General features: G+C 31.0%; 1 protein-coding gene across 3 annotated transcripts in view; it reads left to right on the top strand.

The window, feature by feature from the left end:
• LOC129971084 (zinc finger protein 13-like) overlaps positions 1-19,872 on the top strand; it is a 207,038-nt gene extending 187,166 nt beyond the window's left edge. For 2 of the 3 annotated variants that reach the window (XM_056084557.1, XM_056084556.1), the window contains one exon: positions 17,622-19,872. In XM_056084557.1, coding sequence (XP_055940532.1) covers positions 17,642-19,099 — 1,458 coding nt within the window. In that variant the 5' untranslated portion in view covers positions 17,622-17,641 and the 3' untranslated portion in view covers positions 19,100-19,872. Of the gene's footprint in view, positions 1-16,473; positions 16,579-17,621 lie in introns of those variants that run through there. The other variant, XM_056084555.1, reaches the window with a different exon arrangement.
• The last annotated feature ends 1,110 nt before the right edge of the window (positions 19,873-20,982 follow it).

Raw genomic sequence — 20,982 nt, 5'->3', positions numbered from 1 at the left:
CGTTATTTAGAAAGGATTAAATAAATATAATTTTTATACTTCTTAATATAATAAATGCTAAATTATTATCGGGCCGAAATTATTATCTGAGCCGATCCATACAAGGATCGGCTCAGGGTGAATTGAACAAAATAAGTTTTTCCACAGAAAATGTTTTTTTAATAAAAGGCTTCAGTTAAAGATATAATTGACTACATCATTACGAATAAATCTAATGGTTTAAGATTCAAATTAAAGAATTGCTACAATTTGTATCGTAATTACAAAAAAAAAAAAAAAAAAAAAAAAATGCGCTTCATTTCTTAAAGATCCAATTAGGAACATACTTTTTAAAAATTATAACAACGATTTATTTATATTTTCAGATATCTGAAGAGAAAGAAAAAAAAAAAAATGTACACTGTCGGAAGCCATGACTTCGAATCACAATGATTATTTTATTTTGAAATTCTCCTAAATTTCTTGAGTAAAGCTATACAATTTAGACTTCAGAGCATTCTAAATGGTGACTTGTAAAGACTAGATATTAAAAAAATATATATTCGACCTCAAATATTATAATATTAATTTATCATTATTTTTTACCCCTTTAATTTCTTGACAAAAAATGCATTCCAGATATTTAAATCTCATACTCATAAAACTTGCTTGGTTAAAAAATGAGTTACAGTAAATTCTTCACTCCTTTTCAGCTGGTTTCATTTTTATTTATTTGAGTCTTTTTGTGTCTTGTTGATTAATAGAAAAAGTTCATACATTTAAAATATTTGTATAAAATGAATAGTGATAAATTTATTGATAATCATTCATTAGTTTTTTATACTTAAAAAGTTAGAAAATAACAAATAAGTAAATCATTGAAAAAAGTATAAGGATTATTTTATTTTTGGATCATCTGTATTTTTGCAAATACATAATTAATATTATATTAGTCATAATATTAATTTACATATTCGATATTTGTAGAATAAATTAATAATTTTCGAATGGTTTTGAATTGTTGCGGGGAGTTGGTTTGATATTACTATCTTAAATAACATCGATCCCATTCTAAATTTGGACTTCTCTAAACTTTGGATCGCAATACTAAATGAGGTCACACTTATGATTTACGGATATAGAAAAAAAGATTTTAATGTTGCGTTTTTCTATCATATATTAGAATTTAACGTTTTTCAGGCTATTCTGAACAACTCTTTTCTGTTGGTTTTTCTTTTTTCATCAATCGCCTATTATTACGTTTTTCGGTTTTAACAACGACCAAAAAGCGCAAAAAAAAAAAAAAAAAAAAAAAAAAAAACCACGCTAAGTTATAAAAATATACTCAAGTATCATGTTATATAATTATATGCTGTATAGTTTGATGATTGAAATCACCAAATTAGCGATTTTTTTTCTTGGAGCTTTTTGGTCGCAGTTAAAACCGAATTGTATCCCGTTTGATTAAATGCGGTATTTGATAAATATTAAAAATAATAATGCAGAACTTGAATATAAACAGTTAAAAATAATAATGCACAAAGTGAGTATGAACAGTTAGAAATAATGACGCATAACAATATTCATGTACAAATAATAATACACAATTTGTGTATAATCAGATAATACAGGTTAACTAAATTTAAATTCATAATGCATAAATTCATCTAAAAATAATAATGCGTCTTTTGTGTATAATCAGATAATACAGATTAACTAAATTTAAATTAATAATGCATAAATTCATCTAAAAAGTAATAATGCGTCTTTTGTGTATAATCAGATAATAAAGATTAACTAAATTTAAATTAATAATGCATAAATTCATCTAAAAATAATAATGCGCCTTTTGTGTATAATCAGGTAATACAGGTTAACTAAATTTAAGTTAATAATTCATAAATTCATCTAAAAATAATAATGCGCAATTTGTGTATAATCAGATAATACAGGTTAACTAAATTTAAATTAATAATGCATACATTCGTCTAAAACTAATAATGCGCAATTTGTGCATAATCAGGTAATACAGGTTAACTAAATTTAAATTAATAATTCATAAATTCATCTAAAAATAATAATGCGCCTTTTGTGTATAATCAGGTAATACAGGTTAACTAAATTTAAATTAATAATGCATACATTCGTCTAAAACTAATAATGCGCAATTTGTGCATAATCAGGTAATACAGGTTAACTAAATTTAAATTAATAATGCATAAAATCATCTAAAAATAATAATGCGCAATTTGTGCATAATCAGTTAATATAAGTTAACTAAATTTATTGGCAAAAAAAAAAAAAAAAAAAAATACAACTTGCAGCAAAATTACCTTGAAGAAAATTCCATAAATACACTCGCTCTGATTTGCTCTTCGTATTTAGTTGGCAATGAGTTCTTTTTTTTTTAACAAGCTTACTCGCTCGATAAATCTTTTCCCTATACTATCTGCTTTGTTGAATGTTTCTCCTAATATGATTCTCAAGAGATGGAGCTGAATTATTGTTTCATTTTCTCGGTTTTTATTTCTTTTTACAGTAGAAATTTCGTTTTTGCTTTACTTAGCAATATTCAAAATAAGATTAATTAGTTCCGAAAATAAGATCAAAATAAGTTTCACAAATCATTCATAAACAAAGAAAGATTGGTTTGTTTATTCAGGAACATTTTTTTTTTAGATAATGTTACAAATTATTATATGCAAATTTATTAGATAAATATGTTGGCCTCATGAACTAGTGTGAGTTTTATAGGAGCCGAGTTCTTTTTAAAGAATAAAGGGAGGCAGAGAGCATAATATATCGAGTCATTTTGTAATTAGATAAATAAATAAATAATTATCAAATACAGTTTTATCGGAAAATAAAAACCTATTTAGAAATATAGAAAGTGAATACACATATTTTTCATTTAATTACTTTCTCATATATAAAGTATAGAGAAAATATTGTAATAATCAAAAAAATTCGGACTTGAAATTTTGACGAATCTTTTTTCATTTTTGGCATTATACTTGTCTGTCTGTGGACACGATAACTCAAAAGTGCATTGAGATGGACATGTAAAATTCATTATATGGATTTTAGACCAAATTTGTATATTTCTATTTCATTTTGAAAGAATTTGTTTCTGAAGACTTAAATGCAACCACTTTCGAATCGAAATGACAAGTAACGAAAACACCTTTTATACTGCTTATGGAACAAGATCCCCACCTTTAAATATTCGATTAAATATGTGGTAAAATCAAGCAAACTATTACAAACATTAAAAAAATTTCTTTATGTTTTATTTTGTTTCTTTAATAATACTACTCAGTCTTTAAAATTAAATCAAAATTTAACTATTCAAGTAACTTTGCTTTGTGGAGTGACACACTTGGCGTCATCTACAGTCTTTTGATTTGTTCTTTATCACAATGCTAGTTACCTTTGGCAATCAGATGATCCGCTGCGTTTAATAATTACTAAGTATTTTTGTAAATTCATATTAATGGCTTCCTTCCTCTTCAAAATATCTTTAAATTTTTTAATTTGATAGACACATAAATCAAACTTATTTAACAACTTTATGTTCATTGTGCTATGAAGTTCCCTAATTTTTCTGTCCATATTTTTATACATCCGTTTATACCACAGGAAAGAGCAGCAGTGTTTAAAAAGCGGTCATATTGTAAAAATCTTTCACCACTGTTTGATTCTGAAGTTAAACTTTAATTCTACGTACACTAAAAATTTTTATTAAAAACATGCCTTATATTCAACAGGGGGGGGGGGGATAAGCCAAATCTTCAAACCTTAATCGTTAATAATGGGAAAAAATCTTGGATGAAATATTAGTAAGAACACTAAAAACGATTTGAATTTTATTTCAGTAATGAACTGTATTGTAAGATAGGCTTAAAATATTTTACTAGATTAATTAATGAGAGATTGAGAAAAAAATAGTATAAATGAAATTGTACCACTGAAGGGTATTTTTTAAGTGCTTTAAAAATAACTTTTGTGCTCTAATATTTTCAGATGTTACAGGAAAAAATACGCGAATTTTATTTAAATTTTAATTAATTAAACTATAAAAAAATCGGCTCGAGGTGCACATTGTTAGCATCCAAAGTATATCAGTGCCGAACGGTAGCTCTAGCTCTAACTGTTTTGCCTGTATAGCGCCAACACACACGCTCACATTCATCTTCATTATTAGTAGAGATATAATTTTCTCTTTAAATATTTCTAGATTTGTCTTGAAACGAAAGGAGCTTACTATCTCACTTTAGTTGTCGACTTCAGCCTATAGACGAACTCATCTGACTCAGTGACGTCACAACATCGCTCGCACATTACTCGTTTGGATCACGTCCAGAAACTATCACCTTAAAACAGCTTAATCAAATTTTTGCTCCTTTTGCCGTCATTGCCTTCACAACATTAACAACAATGTGGAAAAGTGTAGCGTTTTCGCCGTCAGCTCTGACAGAGAGGGCAAGGGGAAAAAAAAGTTTTTCTCTGGAGGTCGTAGCTCAAGAAGCCGATGATTATTTAACATGTAACTGTGGCATTTTCTGTAGCTAAAAATAAGCAGACTGGGGCGTCTAGACGTTACAGAATCCGTTTGTCTACGCACCTCTCCTCTCAGCAAACTATTTTCTTAAACTCCCCAACTTCGGCTGATGGCGGCTGCGGCTGTTTTTTTGCTGATTAACGCGTCGCCGTTTGGAAACAAATGCTAAATGAAGGTTGAAAAGGTATACGACACTTAACGAAGATCTTGGCAACTAGAAATCAGTCAGGCGTTGCCTTAATGCTTGTTAACAAAATCCTCGGCGGCTTTTGCCTTTCTTCTGATTTTTTTGATGTGTTTTTTCAAACGGTCAGACTAATTCGTAAGGCGGTACTTGAAAGTTTAGTATCTCCAGCGAAGATCTGTGGGGGTATGAAAATGTCTTTTCGAAGGAGTTTTTTAATTGGTGCTGTTGTTGACAAAATAATGAAAGTGTTCGGTTGAAAGTTCGTTGCCAGCTCAATATGGAAGGGTAATGCCTTTTGCCTTTATGTTACTTAGTGATAGGAAAGATACATTCAACTTTTTGTGATTGATGGTTTCATTTGTTTAGTATAATTGTAAAAGTATATCTCGTTATTAGAACAGTACAGAAAGTGTTGTCACACGCACTATATGTAGTGTGTTTAGAATTACAATATTTATAAATTATGGTTCAATTATTGCTTTTATTCAAAAATTCTTAAAAGTGGGCTACAACTGAAGTTGAAATCGTTGATACTAAGGAATGAAGAAACATTAACCCTTTAACTTTTCCATTTCTCTACTATCTAATTAGATGAGAGCTTCTATTCTGAAAATGTGTTTGCCCTGCCGAATAAATTAAAAATCCATAGAATACTTGAAGTGTTTTTGCATTATGCACAGTTTTTGTATTAAATTATAGCTTTATTAAATGATTTAATTTTAACTGAGAGTTATAATTTCATGCATACATGATGCATGGCCTCGGTGATTAACGGGTTAACAGTATTTAATTCTTTGTTCTTCACAAATATTCTTTTCTTTAAGAAAAGAAATTAATCTGATTTGAAATTATCTGATTTCATCTTCCGTTCCAAAGATATGTTGTCCTGTAGATTGAATTAAGAGTCCATAGAATACTTAGTGTTTGTGCATTATATATAATTTTTGCATTAAATTATAGCGTTATTAAATGATTTAATCTTAGCTGAGAAGTATGAGGAGTAATAATTCGATGCACACATGATGCATTGGCTCGGTGATTAAAGGGTTGACAGTGTTTAATTCTTTGTTCTTCACGAATATTGCTTTAGAAAGGAAATTCGTCTAATTTGAAATCATTTGATTTCATCTTCCGTTCCGAAAATATGTTGTCCTACTGATTGAGCTAAGAATCCATAAAATATTTGAAGTGTTTTTGCATTACATATAATTTTTTCATTAAATTATAGCGTCATTAAATTATTTAATTTTAGCTGAGAAGTATGAGGAGTAATAATTCGATGTACACATGATGCATGGACTTGGTGATTAAAGCATTAACAATGTTTGATTCTTTATTCTTCAAGAATTTTCTTTTAGAATAGAAATTCATCTGATTTGAAATATTTCATCGAAATTCGATTAATAATATTAAAAAATGCAATTAAATTGAAGTTATTTCAGCAAATTGTTTCTTGTAAATTTGAAGTAGTGATAAAAATTTAATGAAAACCGGTTTTAAAAATGCACTTTTCTTTTACTTATGTACAGTATAAAATCTACTTTATTTTCATCATTTTTTCTTCTTCTTAAACTTTAACTAAGAATTGCTGTAATTATGAACTCTTGCAATAAATATTTTTTTTCTTTTCAAATGCGCTATTAGGTGGCATCACTAGTATAAAAAAACTTAATCGCTTAGCTCATACTTAAGCAATAAGAATATTAAAATAATGTATCGTCATAAGGTACACATAAAAATAATTAAAAAAATCGTTTGTTTCTTCCTGCTTCCCATTAGGAAGTAAATTGTGAAATTGATTCTCATTAGGAAGTAAATAAAAAAAAAATCAATTTCAAAATTCCGGTTTGAAGCACGAAACAAATGAAGTTAAATAAAAGCCTTTAATAACAAGATATGCACGTTCAATCAATAACATATGAGTTCTTGATGGCCGAATAGCAAAGATTTGTTTTCAAGATTGATTTATTGTGGGATTAAGACCTGATTCCATGAAAGCTCTGCTACGTAGATAACCTGATATATGGTACTCTAACGCCGAGATTGAAACGTTTTTATATTGTTGCTTATAAGCTTAAAGGATAAGGTATCTGCTCAGGTGTCGCCCCCATTATCTGATCACGATTGACAGATGAAAGATTCATCTCAAAATAGCCATCATATTCTTTTAGAACTCAGGGATATTTTTGGAATTAACCCTCTAAATACTTATCCCACCACTTCCGCCGGCTTCCGAAGTCATTTCGTTTTATACCGATTTCCGCGATTTTCGTGTACAAATATGTACATCTTTTACTGTTACATCATTGAAGTACATTATTTTATTATAGATTAGCATGTAAACAACAGTTCATTATAGTTTTGTTTTAAAATATATTTAAATTTGTTTAAAAACTTTGCATCTAATTAAAATAATTTAAAAATCGGAATTTAGAGGATTCATCTTCCGAACAAATACACTAATAATTAAATTTCATTTATTAGATGGATTTTTTTAAGAAAGAAAATTAAAATAATTTCAAATGTTTCAATGTGTATGTAGTTATTTATCTTTTTAATTGTTGCTAGGCCAATTAACTTTTCAATTACAATGATTCACTATATTAGGAAACAGAATCTCAGGTGAATATTAATTGCATCTCATTGGAACTACCTGTAAATTTAATACTAATCAGTCCTCTAAATATGACATGTAATGCTGAATTATTTTTATATTAGACATAAACCAGTCAAATAAGGTCAAACTAATTGCATCAAAACCAGTCTATCAGCAACTTTTATTAGTTTTAGTGTATAAATGATGATAAAAATGTTTATTGTCAACATCTGAATTCTGCTAACTAATTAAATTTAATTTTCGGTTTGGAAACTCTCTGGATGCTCGGTTAACAGAAATATCTGTCATTAACGGTAGGTTTTCCTAAAAAAAAACACAATCTTTTTTCACACTGAGAAAGAGATATTATAGTTCAATCAATTGCCTGAAATGGTTAAAAGCACGACTTTGAAAATTGTCCATTTAAACAAGTTTAAGGAGGAAAGAAATATAATATTGTGATGAAATTTCTTATCGCCTGGCCAAGTATGATTTAATCAATAGTAATATTTGATCGGTATTCGAGTTAAAGGGTCAAATAGGAAATATGTGAAACAAAATTTTAAATTTAATGAAGATTTAATAAAGTGCTGTTTGAAAGTTTGATATATTCGTTTTTCAGACAAGATATATTTGCAATATTTACTTAGTTAAAATGTGAACAACAACTGGGAAGCTGTAATTGAAAATTTAATTTAATTTTTTATTTTTAAAATTAAATTTATTTTTTTCAATTCAACATTGTTTGCAAACTTAATTTTTACATCTCTTAATAATTCACTAAGCGGGATTTTTTTTAAAAAAATATCCATTACTTAAAATATTTTTACTGACCCTATTAACCAATGCTCTGTTTAGTTAAAGTACTAAAGCTTAAATGTGCATGCTATGCTTTAATGGGATTTTTAAATACCTGCCACAGGAAAGCCTCATTCATTTAGTTGAAAATTTCTTACTAGTATTGTTTTATGCATTAAAAAATTAGTTCATTAGAACTGATATTTTTAAATATATCATCTTTTTAAGGACAAATAAGCCGTAGTTAAATTTATTGTCTTTTCATTTTTTCAATCTTGATTCAGATCAGCAAATATCATGTCTGCGCAGGACGCTTTTGTATTGATTAAAAAGCATTAAACTTAGTTGAAGATGAAGCAATCATTGAGACAATTAATTGATATACTTTACCATAAATTCTTGAATCTTTACCACTTGATTAAATTAGTTATTAAATGTAACTAATTAGCAATTTCGAATGAAATCTTTTATATTATAATTGCTTTCTTATTTATTCGTTCTCGGAACTCACTAAAAACCCTTATGAGTATTTTCGTAACCCCCAATATTATTTTGCGCAATATCACTTTGAGCTATGACCTATATTTTAAACTCTCTAACCTAGGAAATTATTTAATCTCTTAATTAAGTGACATATGTTATTTTAATTATTAATCTTTAATTCAACTTTAAAAAATAAAGGATTCCTGTGATACTTATGCGTTTTCAAGTGATTTTTGTCTTTTATATTTATTATTACTTTCAATTTATAGGATAAATATGTTCTATTCCACAATTGAACTCATCATCTATGTGAAAGGGATATGAAGGCTTGTTCTATATTAATATTCTATTTTGAAAGTGAACGGAGACTCACTTCTCAATTTGGAATCCTGATTACTTACCTCCGTACCTCCGACAGATTTTCAGAAATTTTCAACTTTAGAAACATTTATTGACTTGAAGTGGAATTAACTATTCCCAACTGCAATGAGAATCTGTTACTAATATTTTAACGACATCAAAAGGCATGATAAAACCATTCTTAATTCAGAAGGACAAACTCATTGGAATTTTAAATGGCAAACCAGCTTTCTTCCATCAAAAATTTCATTAGTTTTGCTCTGTTTACCTAACAAAATCAAGCTTTACATAGACGTGAACTAATTAAAAATAGACCGCACTCGACTAATGCTTAAGTGTTTTATGTTGGCGGAACCCATTCCTTAATAACCTATCCCAACCAATGTAGGATAGATCCAATATTGGTTTTCCATGTTTTAATAGAATGTCCGCATGTTAGTTCTCAGTGCATCTGTTACTTTCACTCTTCCTATATTATACTAAAAGTCATCCTTCACAAAGTTCTACATCCTATTCTTGTTAACCTTTAAAAACAATTAGTCTTTACTTTTTCGTATAAGAAGTATATAAAGAAAATGTGTTGAACTTGTTAAAAAATTCGAATAAATTTTTCGGGCGCTTCAATATATATATCGAGATTTTGACAGGTTTCTACATTTCAAACGTCTTTGAATCCGAAAAATATAGTTTTGGAGTTGTATGTCTGTCTGTAAATACGGAAACTCAAAATTCCTTGGAATTAAGAAGGTGAAATTTGCTAAATAGTTACTGTTCCAATTTTGTAGATTTCTGTCAAGTCTTGCACGCAATTCAGACAGAGGAAATCTTTCTGCCCGGCTATCTGAGTATAATTTAACTACAAAAAGTAGAAAGCTAGACGGACACAATTTGATAAACAGATTAATCATTTTTTAAACTGTAAGTATGGGCAAAATTTAGAACCAAATACGTCTAAGTGTTTACCGTCTATGGATCTTTACTTTCAAAACTATACAAATATTAAAATTCAGAATTGCGATGATTTAAAAGTAGGAAATTTGTTATGTGATTACAATTGAAATTCTATGACAAGTTTGGTTACAACCGATTGGAATTGCAGCTGAATTTCTGTATCAAATTTTTATTTCAATCGGTTGATAAAAAAAAAAAGTCTAAAAATGGTATTGGATGTTCTGGTGCTTATCTAATAATAATAATTTAATAATTAATCTCAAAGATCGCATATTAATAAGCTCTTTTGTAACTATTCTTCGCATCACCAATGGCATGCAATTAATAACACCCTAGTACATTTATTAGTAAATACACGAGAAAGTTTCGGAGAGTACATTTTCGTTGTTTTACTGTTTGACTTAATTTTTTTATTCAGGTTTATGATTAGGTATTATTGTTTTAATATATATATATATATATATATATATATATATATATATATATATAAGGGTTTTAATCTACATATAAGGGTGATCAGATTGACAAGTCTTGGCATAAGATAGGATTTTTAAACAATCTTTTAACTCAGAATCATTTTTATCCTGATCTATATGTATTTACACATTATATGTTTGACCCGAGGGGTTTTGTGGCATTGAATTTAGTCAAATCTAAATCAAATCATTATTTTTAGGAACTTATTTGCTTAGCATTTTCGTGTAAACATAGTAATGGAATTTAATCTTTGGGGGGGGGGGAGAACCTTTGAAGACCTAAAAATGTTTGCTATAACAAAACATATAACACACAGAAAATACTCGGTCGAGTCGCACACATAGCGATACATTTTCAATTTTTGTTTTCGTATTTAATTGCGTTCCTACGTGTGAACTCTGCGGATGATATCTGGCCCATGCTCACAGCAGGACAGCTGCCAGAAACCGAACCGTTTGCGAAAATTCTCCCGGATCGACCCCCAAAATTCGCTAAACACCTGGGAATATGAAACTGTCCTAATAACAGCTCTCTGTATATTCCATCACAAGCGTCATAATCGTTCCCCTCCGATGCCTATCAGCCCCCCACCTCCCAGATTTTACAACGTTGTTATAGGGCAGAACGTCGGTGCTTTGATTAAGGAGTCCTGAGCGCCCCTCAGCGCAAGATTTGCTTCTTCTGATTGCCGAGACAGGCTTAATAATACGTTCCGAAGTGTTCTGTTTGTACGCGCGAAGTCGGAAAACGATCCTTCCACAAGGGGGCCTTCCATTTTTGAAAAATGTTTTCGTAGCGTGATCTGTTTTCGAGATGCACACGGATTGCTTTAAAATCACTTCGATCTCTTAAACTGTTTGAATAGGATGCTCAATGTCTTTCGATCTTTCTTTTATTTTTGTGGTGGAATTGGACTTGGAGGGGGCTTTTTCTTTCTTATGTAACTTGATTTTCCTCGAGGCGATATTGATAATTACTTTATAGCACTCGCTAAGAATTAATAGGTTGAAAAAAAAATTTCTGAGTCTTGATGTTTGATATGTGAACGTTTTGTTTTACTTATTATTTACAATGATGTATTTTTAAATTAGTAGATATAATCTTTAAGCAGGAAACTGAAGTGTTAATACTTTTTCATTCATTGTTCCACTATGGGAAAGAGCAATTTAGTATTCTGCTATGCATTAAGACAATGATCGATTTCTTAATTCGAAAAATTATAATTACTAGACTAATAACTAAGAGCTTTTAACAATGTATATTGCAAACTCGTTTTTCGTCCATATCGACCAAGGAGAAATAATTTTTAGCTACTAATTTTCTAATGTTTCATACTTATTTAATATTAAATTACTTTTCTTTTCTCCCCTCCCCCCGTAAGCAGAATATTCGGAAATTTTTTTTGTTTGAAGCCATTTGCATCTTTTTTTTAAAATGTTTGTAGGTTAGCAAAAGTTTGATTTAATGATAATTTAGGCTACACTTGATTTCATGCTATTTCGCTAATTAATTTATGCTACTTTTGATTTAATGGTAATTTGCGCTACGTTTAATTTAATGTTACTTTTTCAAAAAAATAAATGTTTGAATTTTGATTTAATGCTACTTTGATCATGTTTGAATATTGCCGGAAGATTTCAAATTATTTCTTTTTATACAATTTTAAATGTGTTCTATTTTGTTGGATCCCAAACGAAGATGACAAAAGTATCTAAAGAAAAGCCAAAAATCATGCAACTTTAACTGCAACTGCAGATTACTGTGTGAGATAACCGATTGCAACAATTATATTAAAATTCCTATGATTAATTTCAGATTTAAAAATTTTTAATCTCCCGCATTTCGAAATAGATAAACGAAAAGAATCAAGGCGATTATCATAGTAACAAATTATCAATCATCGTCGAGAATATGATGATATAAAGCACTAAAATCTCGAATGCGTGTAAGAAATTACTAACACTTATCTTCTCTTTTATAACTTATCTAAGTAAATAGATGAAAAAGAATAAGATATTAACGTTTTTATAAAAAGAATAGATACGTTTTGATAAGAATATCAACAAATATTAACTCATTGCGTACGTGTCACGAGTTTCTCGTTTTTAGAAGGCCGAACGTTATGGCCAGATCACGAGATATCTCGTTTTCATGTTTTTTCGGCTAAATCGGTATGTAACCAACCAGAGACAAATATTTAACACATTAAGGACCGCAAAGAAATTTTTAAGACATACACCTGGGACAAACTTATACGTTCTAAAATCATCATAATTTTGTTATTTATGAAGTAATAACAGACGGGACACGCAACACGAGAAAACTCTTGAGCGATCCGTAACAGTTGGGACTCGAAAACGCGAGAAAATTCGTGATAATATCTTAAAACATGTCCTTAATGTCTTAAAACAAGATACTGCTGCAAATCGTGCCGAACACCATTGCACAAGGAAGTATGCTTTACCAAATATCACATTCTAAAGATTTATTCAAGTCTGTGAAATAAATAATAGTTAATATGTAAAAAAAAATCATATATAATAAATACATATATAAAATATATAGCAATATTTAAGAATACTTTATGTAAATATAATATACCAAATGCAAATTAAAAATGTGAGCATGTATGCATCCTATTACTCCAAGCATGCTTCTAGAGCTTTCAGAAATATGCTGGGCCTGGTCAGCGCGCAGAGCGCCGTACGCAATGTGTTAATTGCACTGAAAACACGATTTCTGGGATTTATTATAGCTACTCAAATGGCCTGGTGGATGGCTTCTAATCTACTGAAGGTCTACTATGCACACGAAGAAGGCCTTCTATGCTTAGGGACTTTAGAGATCATATCACGTAAAAATATAACGCTAATTGGTAAATCAGCTGTGTGCCTCTTTGATATCTGACCGAGATTTAAAATTAGTAGCACCATTCTCAATAGGTTTCATGTAGTTTCAATAACAGGGCGTTAGTCTAATAAATCTGCCAAGATGGCGAGGAATTATAACGCCAAAATTGATGCTTGCTTAGAGATAGATAACACAGCAGTCTGCAATCTGATCCTTCTGTTACAATTTAAGGCTAGAACCAAAAAAGCATTTCAGAATATATATTAAATGTTACTTTAATCATTAATTCTCCCAATTATTTTGTTGACCCCACCTTTATAAGTTTGTGACTAATGAAATACGGGTCTTTCAACATAAATAATAGTTCGTAAATTTATTACCTTTCCCATTATGTATTACTCTGCTTTGATATCCCACAACCAATTGAAATGTTGCTATAAATTTTGCCCATTGTCTGATTATTTGGCGTATATCTCATTTTACCATCATACGCCAACCAGAATAGCGTGGATTTTATTTTACGTAGGGCTGCAATTAACAACTTCTACATAAATTTCCCGACAGTTAAAAGATTGTTAAGACTCTGTTACCTATCTGGTGGATTAAAATCTTTCAAAATTATCCTGTTTTAGCCTTAGATAGCTACGATGAGCTAGCCACACGCTTGAAATTTCTTTAATTTTTCGAAAACAACTAATCAAAATAGTTTAATTAGTCCCCATAGAAAAAGGCATGTGCAAAGTAATTCCATTAAAGTTCTATTACCCCATAAATAATCAAAATATTATTTAATATTAATAATTATATCATAAAAAATTTAATCTAACAGTTCTACCAAATTTCATGACGTTAGAGCATTATGCGCTCGTCTAAACTAGTTTCAATTAATTTCAATCTTTCCCTAAACTTACAAATTGTAATAACTATTCCAAGTTATGATATGGAGGTGCTCGTGACCACTTTGTCAAACCGCAGAACTCCGAAACATCACTTTGCTGCATTCTATTCTGTTTTTAATTATAAGATGCATTGTACGAATTAAAGAGAAAAAAAAATTACCGGTTTAAGGAAAAGAAAATATTTTTTATGCCATAAAGTTCTTTTACTCAAAAATTTCTTCCCTTTTTAATTCATATGTTCTGCAGGAACAATATTTTTTCTAGTCCTTTAAGTTTTTCAAATTATATGCTTGATTCTCATAACGCCGAAAAATAGAAAGGATTTAAAAAAAATAATTTCGCTTCTGAATCAAGATCTGAGAGAAAATAGCCTTGTTATTTGATAATCCTAGAAATACTGAATTTTAAATTTAAAATTCTAAATGATTAATAAACCTTAAGAAATATAGCATATGGATTATTTTTTTTAGATTCTAAATTTGTGTCAAAGAAAATAAATGTTTTGTATCTCGTTTAACCCTTTCTAAGGTCGTTGGAAGTATGCTTTCCACCAAATTTATCAATCTTTGTATGAAATTATGTAGGTTGGCATAAGTTCTGACAAATTTTTTAGAAAGGCAGAAACTTAGATGCTTCAGTTCTTTATCTCACACAAAATGATGTGTCTTGGTTTGTCACTTAATTATTAATGAACCAAATTAATTAATTAATCAAATTAAATTTATCTAATAAGCTAAAGGAATCCCTTTTCTTATTCTAATTTCAAGCCTAAAAATATTTTAACATAATATGACTAGAAAAAAATGGCCCTTTAAAGGGTTAAAATTATTAACCATTGCATTTGTTCGGATCCTCTAAAATATAAACTGGTGCTATAAACAAAGGGATTACTGAGAGATTAAGAATTTCGTTAGTCTTTAAATATCCCTGAAAATATTTCTTAAGAGCCATGTCTTTCTTCCTGTGACCTTAATTTGGTCTAAAAATTTATTTCTCTGCTCCATTTTTCAACAACAACAACACAAATTCTTAATTATTTATTTATTTTACAGGCGTGAATGTAATGTTATGCTTAAAATTTAAAAACAATTTGTAAACAACAATTTCAAAGGATTTTTTCTCATGTTTTATTTCAGAGTTATTTGATGAAATGAATGTCTTTAATTCGATAATGAATGAAATGTCTTTAATTCGATAATATTTTCAATTACTAAAATTACCAGTTTAGCAAATTTGATTTTATCAAAATTTCTACTGGAAAGGAGAAATGCTTTTCCATTTGGGGCAATTTACTTCTTCGCATTCTAAAATCTTTAATATGTTAATCAATAATTAATTCACATTGGCAAATAATATAACAGACATATTTAGTTGAGCATGCTTAAATCTTTAACGATGTTAATGATCTTTGTGTTTAAGTTGGCGGTATAGCAAAAATAATAATTACATTATAATAGCTATAATTATAACAAACAGGATGTGTAAGTTAGTTAGAATGCCAAATAATATTTCTAAATCTCAAGAGGTTAAAAGGATTTTTTAACATCTTTTTTAAATTTGCAAACTATTTCTTTTAATAATTAATTCACATTAATTCTTCTATAATTAATTCACATTAATTCTTCAATAATTAATTCACATTGGCAAATAATATAACAGACACATTTAGTTGAGCATGCTTAAATCTTTAACGATGCTAACGATCTTTGTGTTCAAGTTGGCGGTATAGCAAAAATAATAATTACATTATAATAGCTATAATTATAACAAACAAGATGTGTAAGTTAGTTAAGATGCCAAATAATATTTCTAAATCTCAAGAGGTTAACAGGTTTTTTTTTTTTTTTTAAACATCCTTTTTAAATCTGCAAACTATTTCTTTTTCAAAAATATCATACTTTCACTAGATAAAATTCTTTCAAAAATTTCAAATAAACAAACAGAATAATATTGCTAATTAATATTTAATTTTGCTAACAGAAAAAATTCCATTAAATGCTTTTATTTTTATTACTCGTTAAAGTACAAAAAGTGATTTAAAAAAAATTTGAATCACATTTGTATTAAGAGAACCTAAACAAATTAGCTTCGTGTATGCTACCACACTTTGGAATTCAAATTCATAATTAAAAAAAATGATTTAAAATACAAAAACAGGAATACCAAAATGAGCCATTTAAAAAAGCATCAAATACTCTGAATTACTTTACTCACTTAGACAATAGGGCGACAGATTTACTTTCCAGAAAGCTATCAAAGGCATTTGTCGCGCATGCGCCTTTGTTTCCCTTTTTAGCATCATACCAAACACGTTTTGTTTATTTAGTTTGATGGAGGTTGAAAGATGTCGCTAGATCAAAAGTTCCGACACTGTTAACGAGGCGCTGGAAGCCACGTGCCTATCTACTACCAATAATCGTCTTTTGAAAGGTTTCTGGTGAGATTTTGACTTAAATCTTTGACTGCTAATCGTAATTATTGTTAATTAAACTGTTAACTGGAGAAGAAACTTTTGTTCAACTCATTTCATAATGGGGACAATGGAACGTTCATATTATTATGGCAAATTCCCATGATGAAAAATGTGCTCACACCTATTGTAGTAGTAGTTCGTGTATGACAAAATATTTTGCCATACACAGTTAACAAGTTAATATATGCAGTTGATAAATGTAATTTATTATTACCGGCAAATTTGTTTAAAAATAATTTACCTTTATAAACTTCAATGGGGCGTGTCTAATATGACGGATCGTTATACATGAAATGATTGCATAGTGCATGCCGCGAGAGAAAAAAAAAGGGTTCATCTTTTTTTTTTTTTTTTTTTTTTTTAAAGTTGGGAAAAGGAAGATTCTTTTCCCCGAAAAGCGTTTATTAACACATAAACTCAAATCATACTGTAGAGGCATTTATTGGCGCGTAACCTAATTTTTCATCAAATTCCGCTTTAACAATAAGGGATAGGTTGTCACGCGAGTTGAAGGAGAGAGAAAAAAAAATAGGGGTGGGGGCAAGGAAAATATCATCAAAGAAAAAAAAACTATGAGGAGGAAGAACTAAGAGCCCAAGGAGTAAATATTTCCCATCAAGTATTTCTCTAATGTGTACCCTTCCCCTATTCATCATCCTTTTCAGTTCGAGGCTGTGATTTGCCCTCCCCCCTTCTCCCCGAATGTTTGCGCTGACGGAAGGCTAAGTTGCGTTTTTCTTTGTTTTCTCGCTAACTCCACCGCCCCCGCACATGAAAAAGAACGGGAGAAATACTTTTTACGTCTCGCGTCAGCCAATTAAAAGCGTGGCGTATCGGCGGTCTAATGAGGGTGCGGCATAAGCAGGTACAGCGGATCGTTTGTTTCGCATTGATTCGTTAGGCATTAGCATAATTTTATTCCGCGCTTCTCTTTTAAAAAATAATAAAAAAAAAGGCTCTAATGAGATTCCTCGTTACTTACTGCTTCTTCTTGTTTCTGCTCGTAGGTTAACCGTGGCCGCCGACTATGAAGGACGGGCCGGAGGTAGCAGAAGGAGTGAAGACCGCCAGCAGCGCCACCAACGGCGGAATCGACAAGTGCGATATGAGATCTCTGGACGAACAGAGTCACCGTAACGGTGTGGCCGAGGTGGCCGTGGACATCAATGCCCTTCCAGTGGGCGGCACGCTCATTACCGATGCCGCCACCACTAATGGAGACAGCGACAAGTCCGGCAAGAACGGCCTAGTCAAGAATGGAAGCAAGAAATTCTACTGCAGCATCTGCAACCGCGAGTTCGGTTACAAGCACGTGCTCCAGAACCATGAGAGAACACATACAGGCGAGAAGCCTTTTGAATGTCCAGAGTGCCACAAAAGATTTACGAGGGACCATCACTTGAAGACGCATATGCGTCTCCATACTGGAGAGAAGCCTTACCAGTGCTCACACTGTGATCGCCACTTTGTCCAAGTGGCCAACCTCCGGCGACATCTCCGGGTGCACACTGGCGAGCGACCCTACGCTTGCGAAAGGTGCGACTCGAGGTTTTCCGACAGTAATCAGCTGAAGGCCCACATGCTCATTCATAGGGGAGAGAAACCTTACCAGTGTCCGGATTGCAAAGGAAGATACCGCCGGCGACATCATCTGAACCATCACAAATGCCCCAAAAACGAGTCCAACTTGGGAAAGCCGAGAAGGGGCAGGCGTCCGAAAGCTTATGAGGAAACACCGTCGGATCACGACGATAACGAAGATCACGACGAAGAGCTTCTGCATCTGTCGGACAATGAAGAAAACATTGCAGACCACCATAATTCATCTTCAGAAACGGAACAACCATCACCGGAAGCTGTGCATCCGATTAACTCCGTTGTGCATAATAATAACAATAACAGCCATCATTACAATAATGGGGAGCTCACGAATCACAATCCTCTCATGGTGATGAGTAACGGTGTGATCACCAATGGTAACAGACGGAAACCTAGTAGAACCATTAGTATTCTCACCCCGCAACAGAAAGAACTCTTTCTCAGAGACAAACGGTCCATGCAAACGCAGGCAATCGATATGAGCTTGTCACCGTCCAACGTGGATGTTAAACCAGTTACCGTTATCGTTCCGAATCGCTTTCTGTCATCCGTGGAAGGTGTACTGGACCTTTCCAGTTCTAGGAGCGATTCTGAAGTAGATGCCATCGAGGAAGATGCTCACCATGAAGAAGACTATGATTACCATGTGAATAATTACCACAGGAGACCTCTGTCTCAGAGGATTGCGAACCAGAGAAGTAAACTATTGGGCATTGCTACAATGATACAGCCCATAAATGGAACGAATAAGACCGTAGTACATCATAGCGACGATTCTAGAGAATCTAACCCCCCACGCCTGAATGGTGTGAAACATTTAAGTGAAGATGATAGCAGCATGGTCATTCCTCTGACGGCTAAGAAAGCACACATAGCGACTGCGTGAGAATGCCATTAGGTGATATTTGGTAGATGTTCCTGGACCACGTCGAGACGTGGACATTTTTCGCTCCACCACCTGTGTGGGACTAAGACTTGAACATTTTTAAAAACAATGCATTTTTTTCGTGTGATGAGAAAAAAAAAATGACACTTGCAAAATCTTATGTGATTTTCAGTTGTAAAATCATAAGCCGCTGTCGTTGACATCAGCTGTAGTGAGAGCATATTCCCTTCTTAGCTTAGTAGGTTTTGTTAACCCTGAAATCAAAAGCACGATACAGAATCAAATGTGTTGAAGCGAACCGAAAGTAAACGTTTTATTCATTAAGGAGCAGGTATAGTAAGAATTTCTGAGAATAGAAATCGACATTTCTGTCTCTTGAACCATTCCTCTATCATGCAATCTGAGATTCATCCTTTTAAAGTTATGGTTCCTTATATAAAAGTTTATATGAATTTTTGTGCAATGTATTGCTGGGGTTAATTTGAGATTTAATACTTTGGAAAATATAAAGTTTGTTTCAGCGGGATAGTAAAAAGATGCACCTTTACTCAGATTCAAAAAGGTTGGAAATGATACCTAAAGAATATGGGATGTTTTTTTAACTGAATTTTAATGAGTTATTAATTATAAAACTTTAAATGTTTAAATAAAAAGATTTAAAAAAAAATTACGAATTTTGTTTACAATCGCGCTCTAATTTGAAAGTACCTTTTGGATTAGTTTGTTATTGTAATACACTTTTTGTGAGATGTCTTCAATGAAATAATTTTAAAGTTGTCTCATCAATGCTTGAAGTTCATCGAATTTAATCGTTTTTGGACATTTGTCACTAATGAGTTAATTGAAAATAGGTTCTCTGTTTTAGATATAGCAATGTTATTTCTGCTTATTAAATGTTTTCTATCTGTTTAGAGATGTTTCTAGATGTTTTGTTAAGTTATTGTTCCTAAATCATTGTTGGAGATCTATGTGTTTATAAGTCAGATATCAAAGTCTTTGGTTTAAATGTTCCTAAATGCTCTCACTGAAGCGGATGTTATGCAACGACAGTCATGCAACACACTAAAGAGCTGATTGATTGATTCCCCACGGAAGGCAACGGTCTCTGCAAAGACGTTATTTTACTCAAGTTTTATTGAAAATTGACAAGGCTTTTTAATTTTATTTTGCTGATTTATGTCGTGGATTCATCAGTATACTATGACTTTCAGTTAAGTGCTAAGTTTGAAATTTTATTTAGTCTCGATTCTTATTTGGAAGTTTTTATTGAAAACTTATTTCATTATTAACCTTTTTTTTAATTTTACATTTGTTACATTTGTTTAATCTGAAATGAATGATTTTTTTCCTATTTTTGTGTTGCGTTTGAATGTAAACGGAATTTCTACTTGAATTTTTTACTTTCCCTTTAAAGTTCCTGAAATCTGTATATTTACCAACAGAAATGAAAGACATTGATTATGATATTTTTTTTGTTCTTTTGAATTTTTATCAGTTATGAATCTAATAAGCACATCATTTTGAAAGGCAACTTACTTAGTTACATGTCTTTACCAATCGAAGACTACGAAACATACATGTTTTTTATACTACAATGCTCAGAATGAGACGAAAACCACCTGTTTTTAAAACTCATTTTCTCATCTCAGGGTCATAGAAGCATGGTATTTGTCACTAATGAGTAAAAAAAAAGGAATCAAGCGATATCCTAATTAATTTTTTTCTATGCATCATATCAATCTCTTTAGTCATTGTATCCATAGTACACGAACGAGTTATCAAGCTATTTGTTCATATTTGTAGATAAGTGATGTCGATATGATCTGTGATCTTTTGCAGAAAGAATTCAATTGAAGCAAAGTTGTGTATTTCAGATATTTTTC

Source organism: Argiope bruennichi, chromosome 6 (genome assembly GCF_947563725.1).
Source record: "Argiope bruennichi chromosome 6, qqArgBrue1.1, whole genome shotgun sequence".
Lineage (NCBI taxonomy): Eukaryota > Metazoa > Arthropoda > Arachnida > Araneae > Araneidae > Argiope > Argiope bruennichi.
The sequence above is the reverse complement of the archived record's forward strand: the minus strand, read 5'-3'. Positions and strand labels throughout refer to the sequence as shown.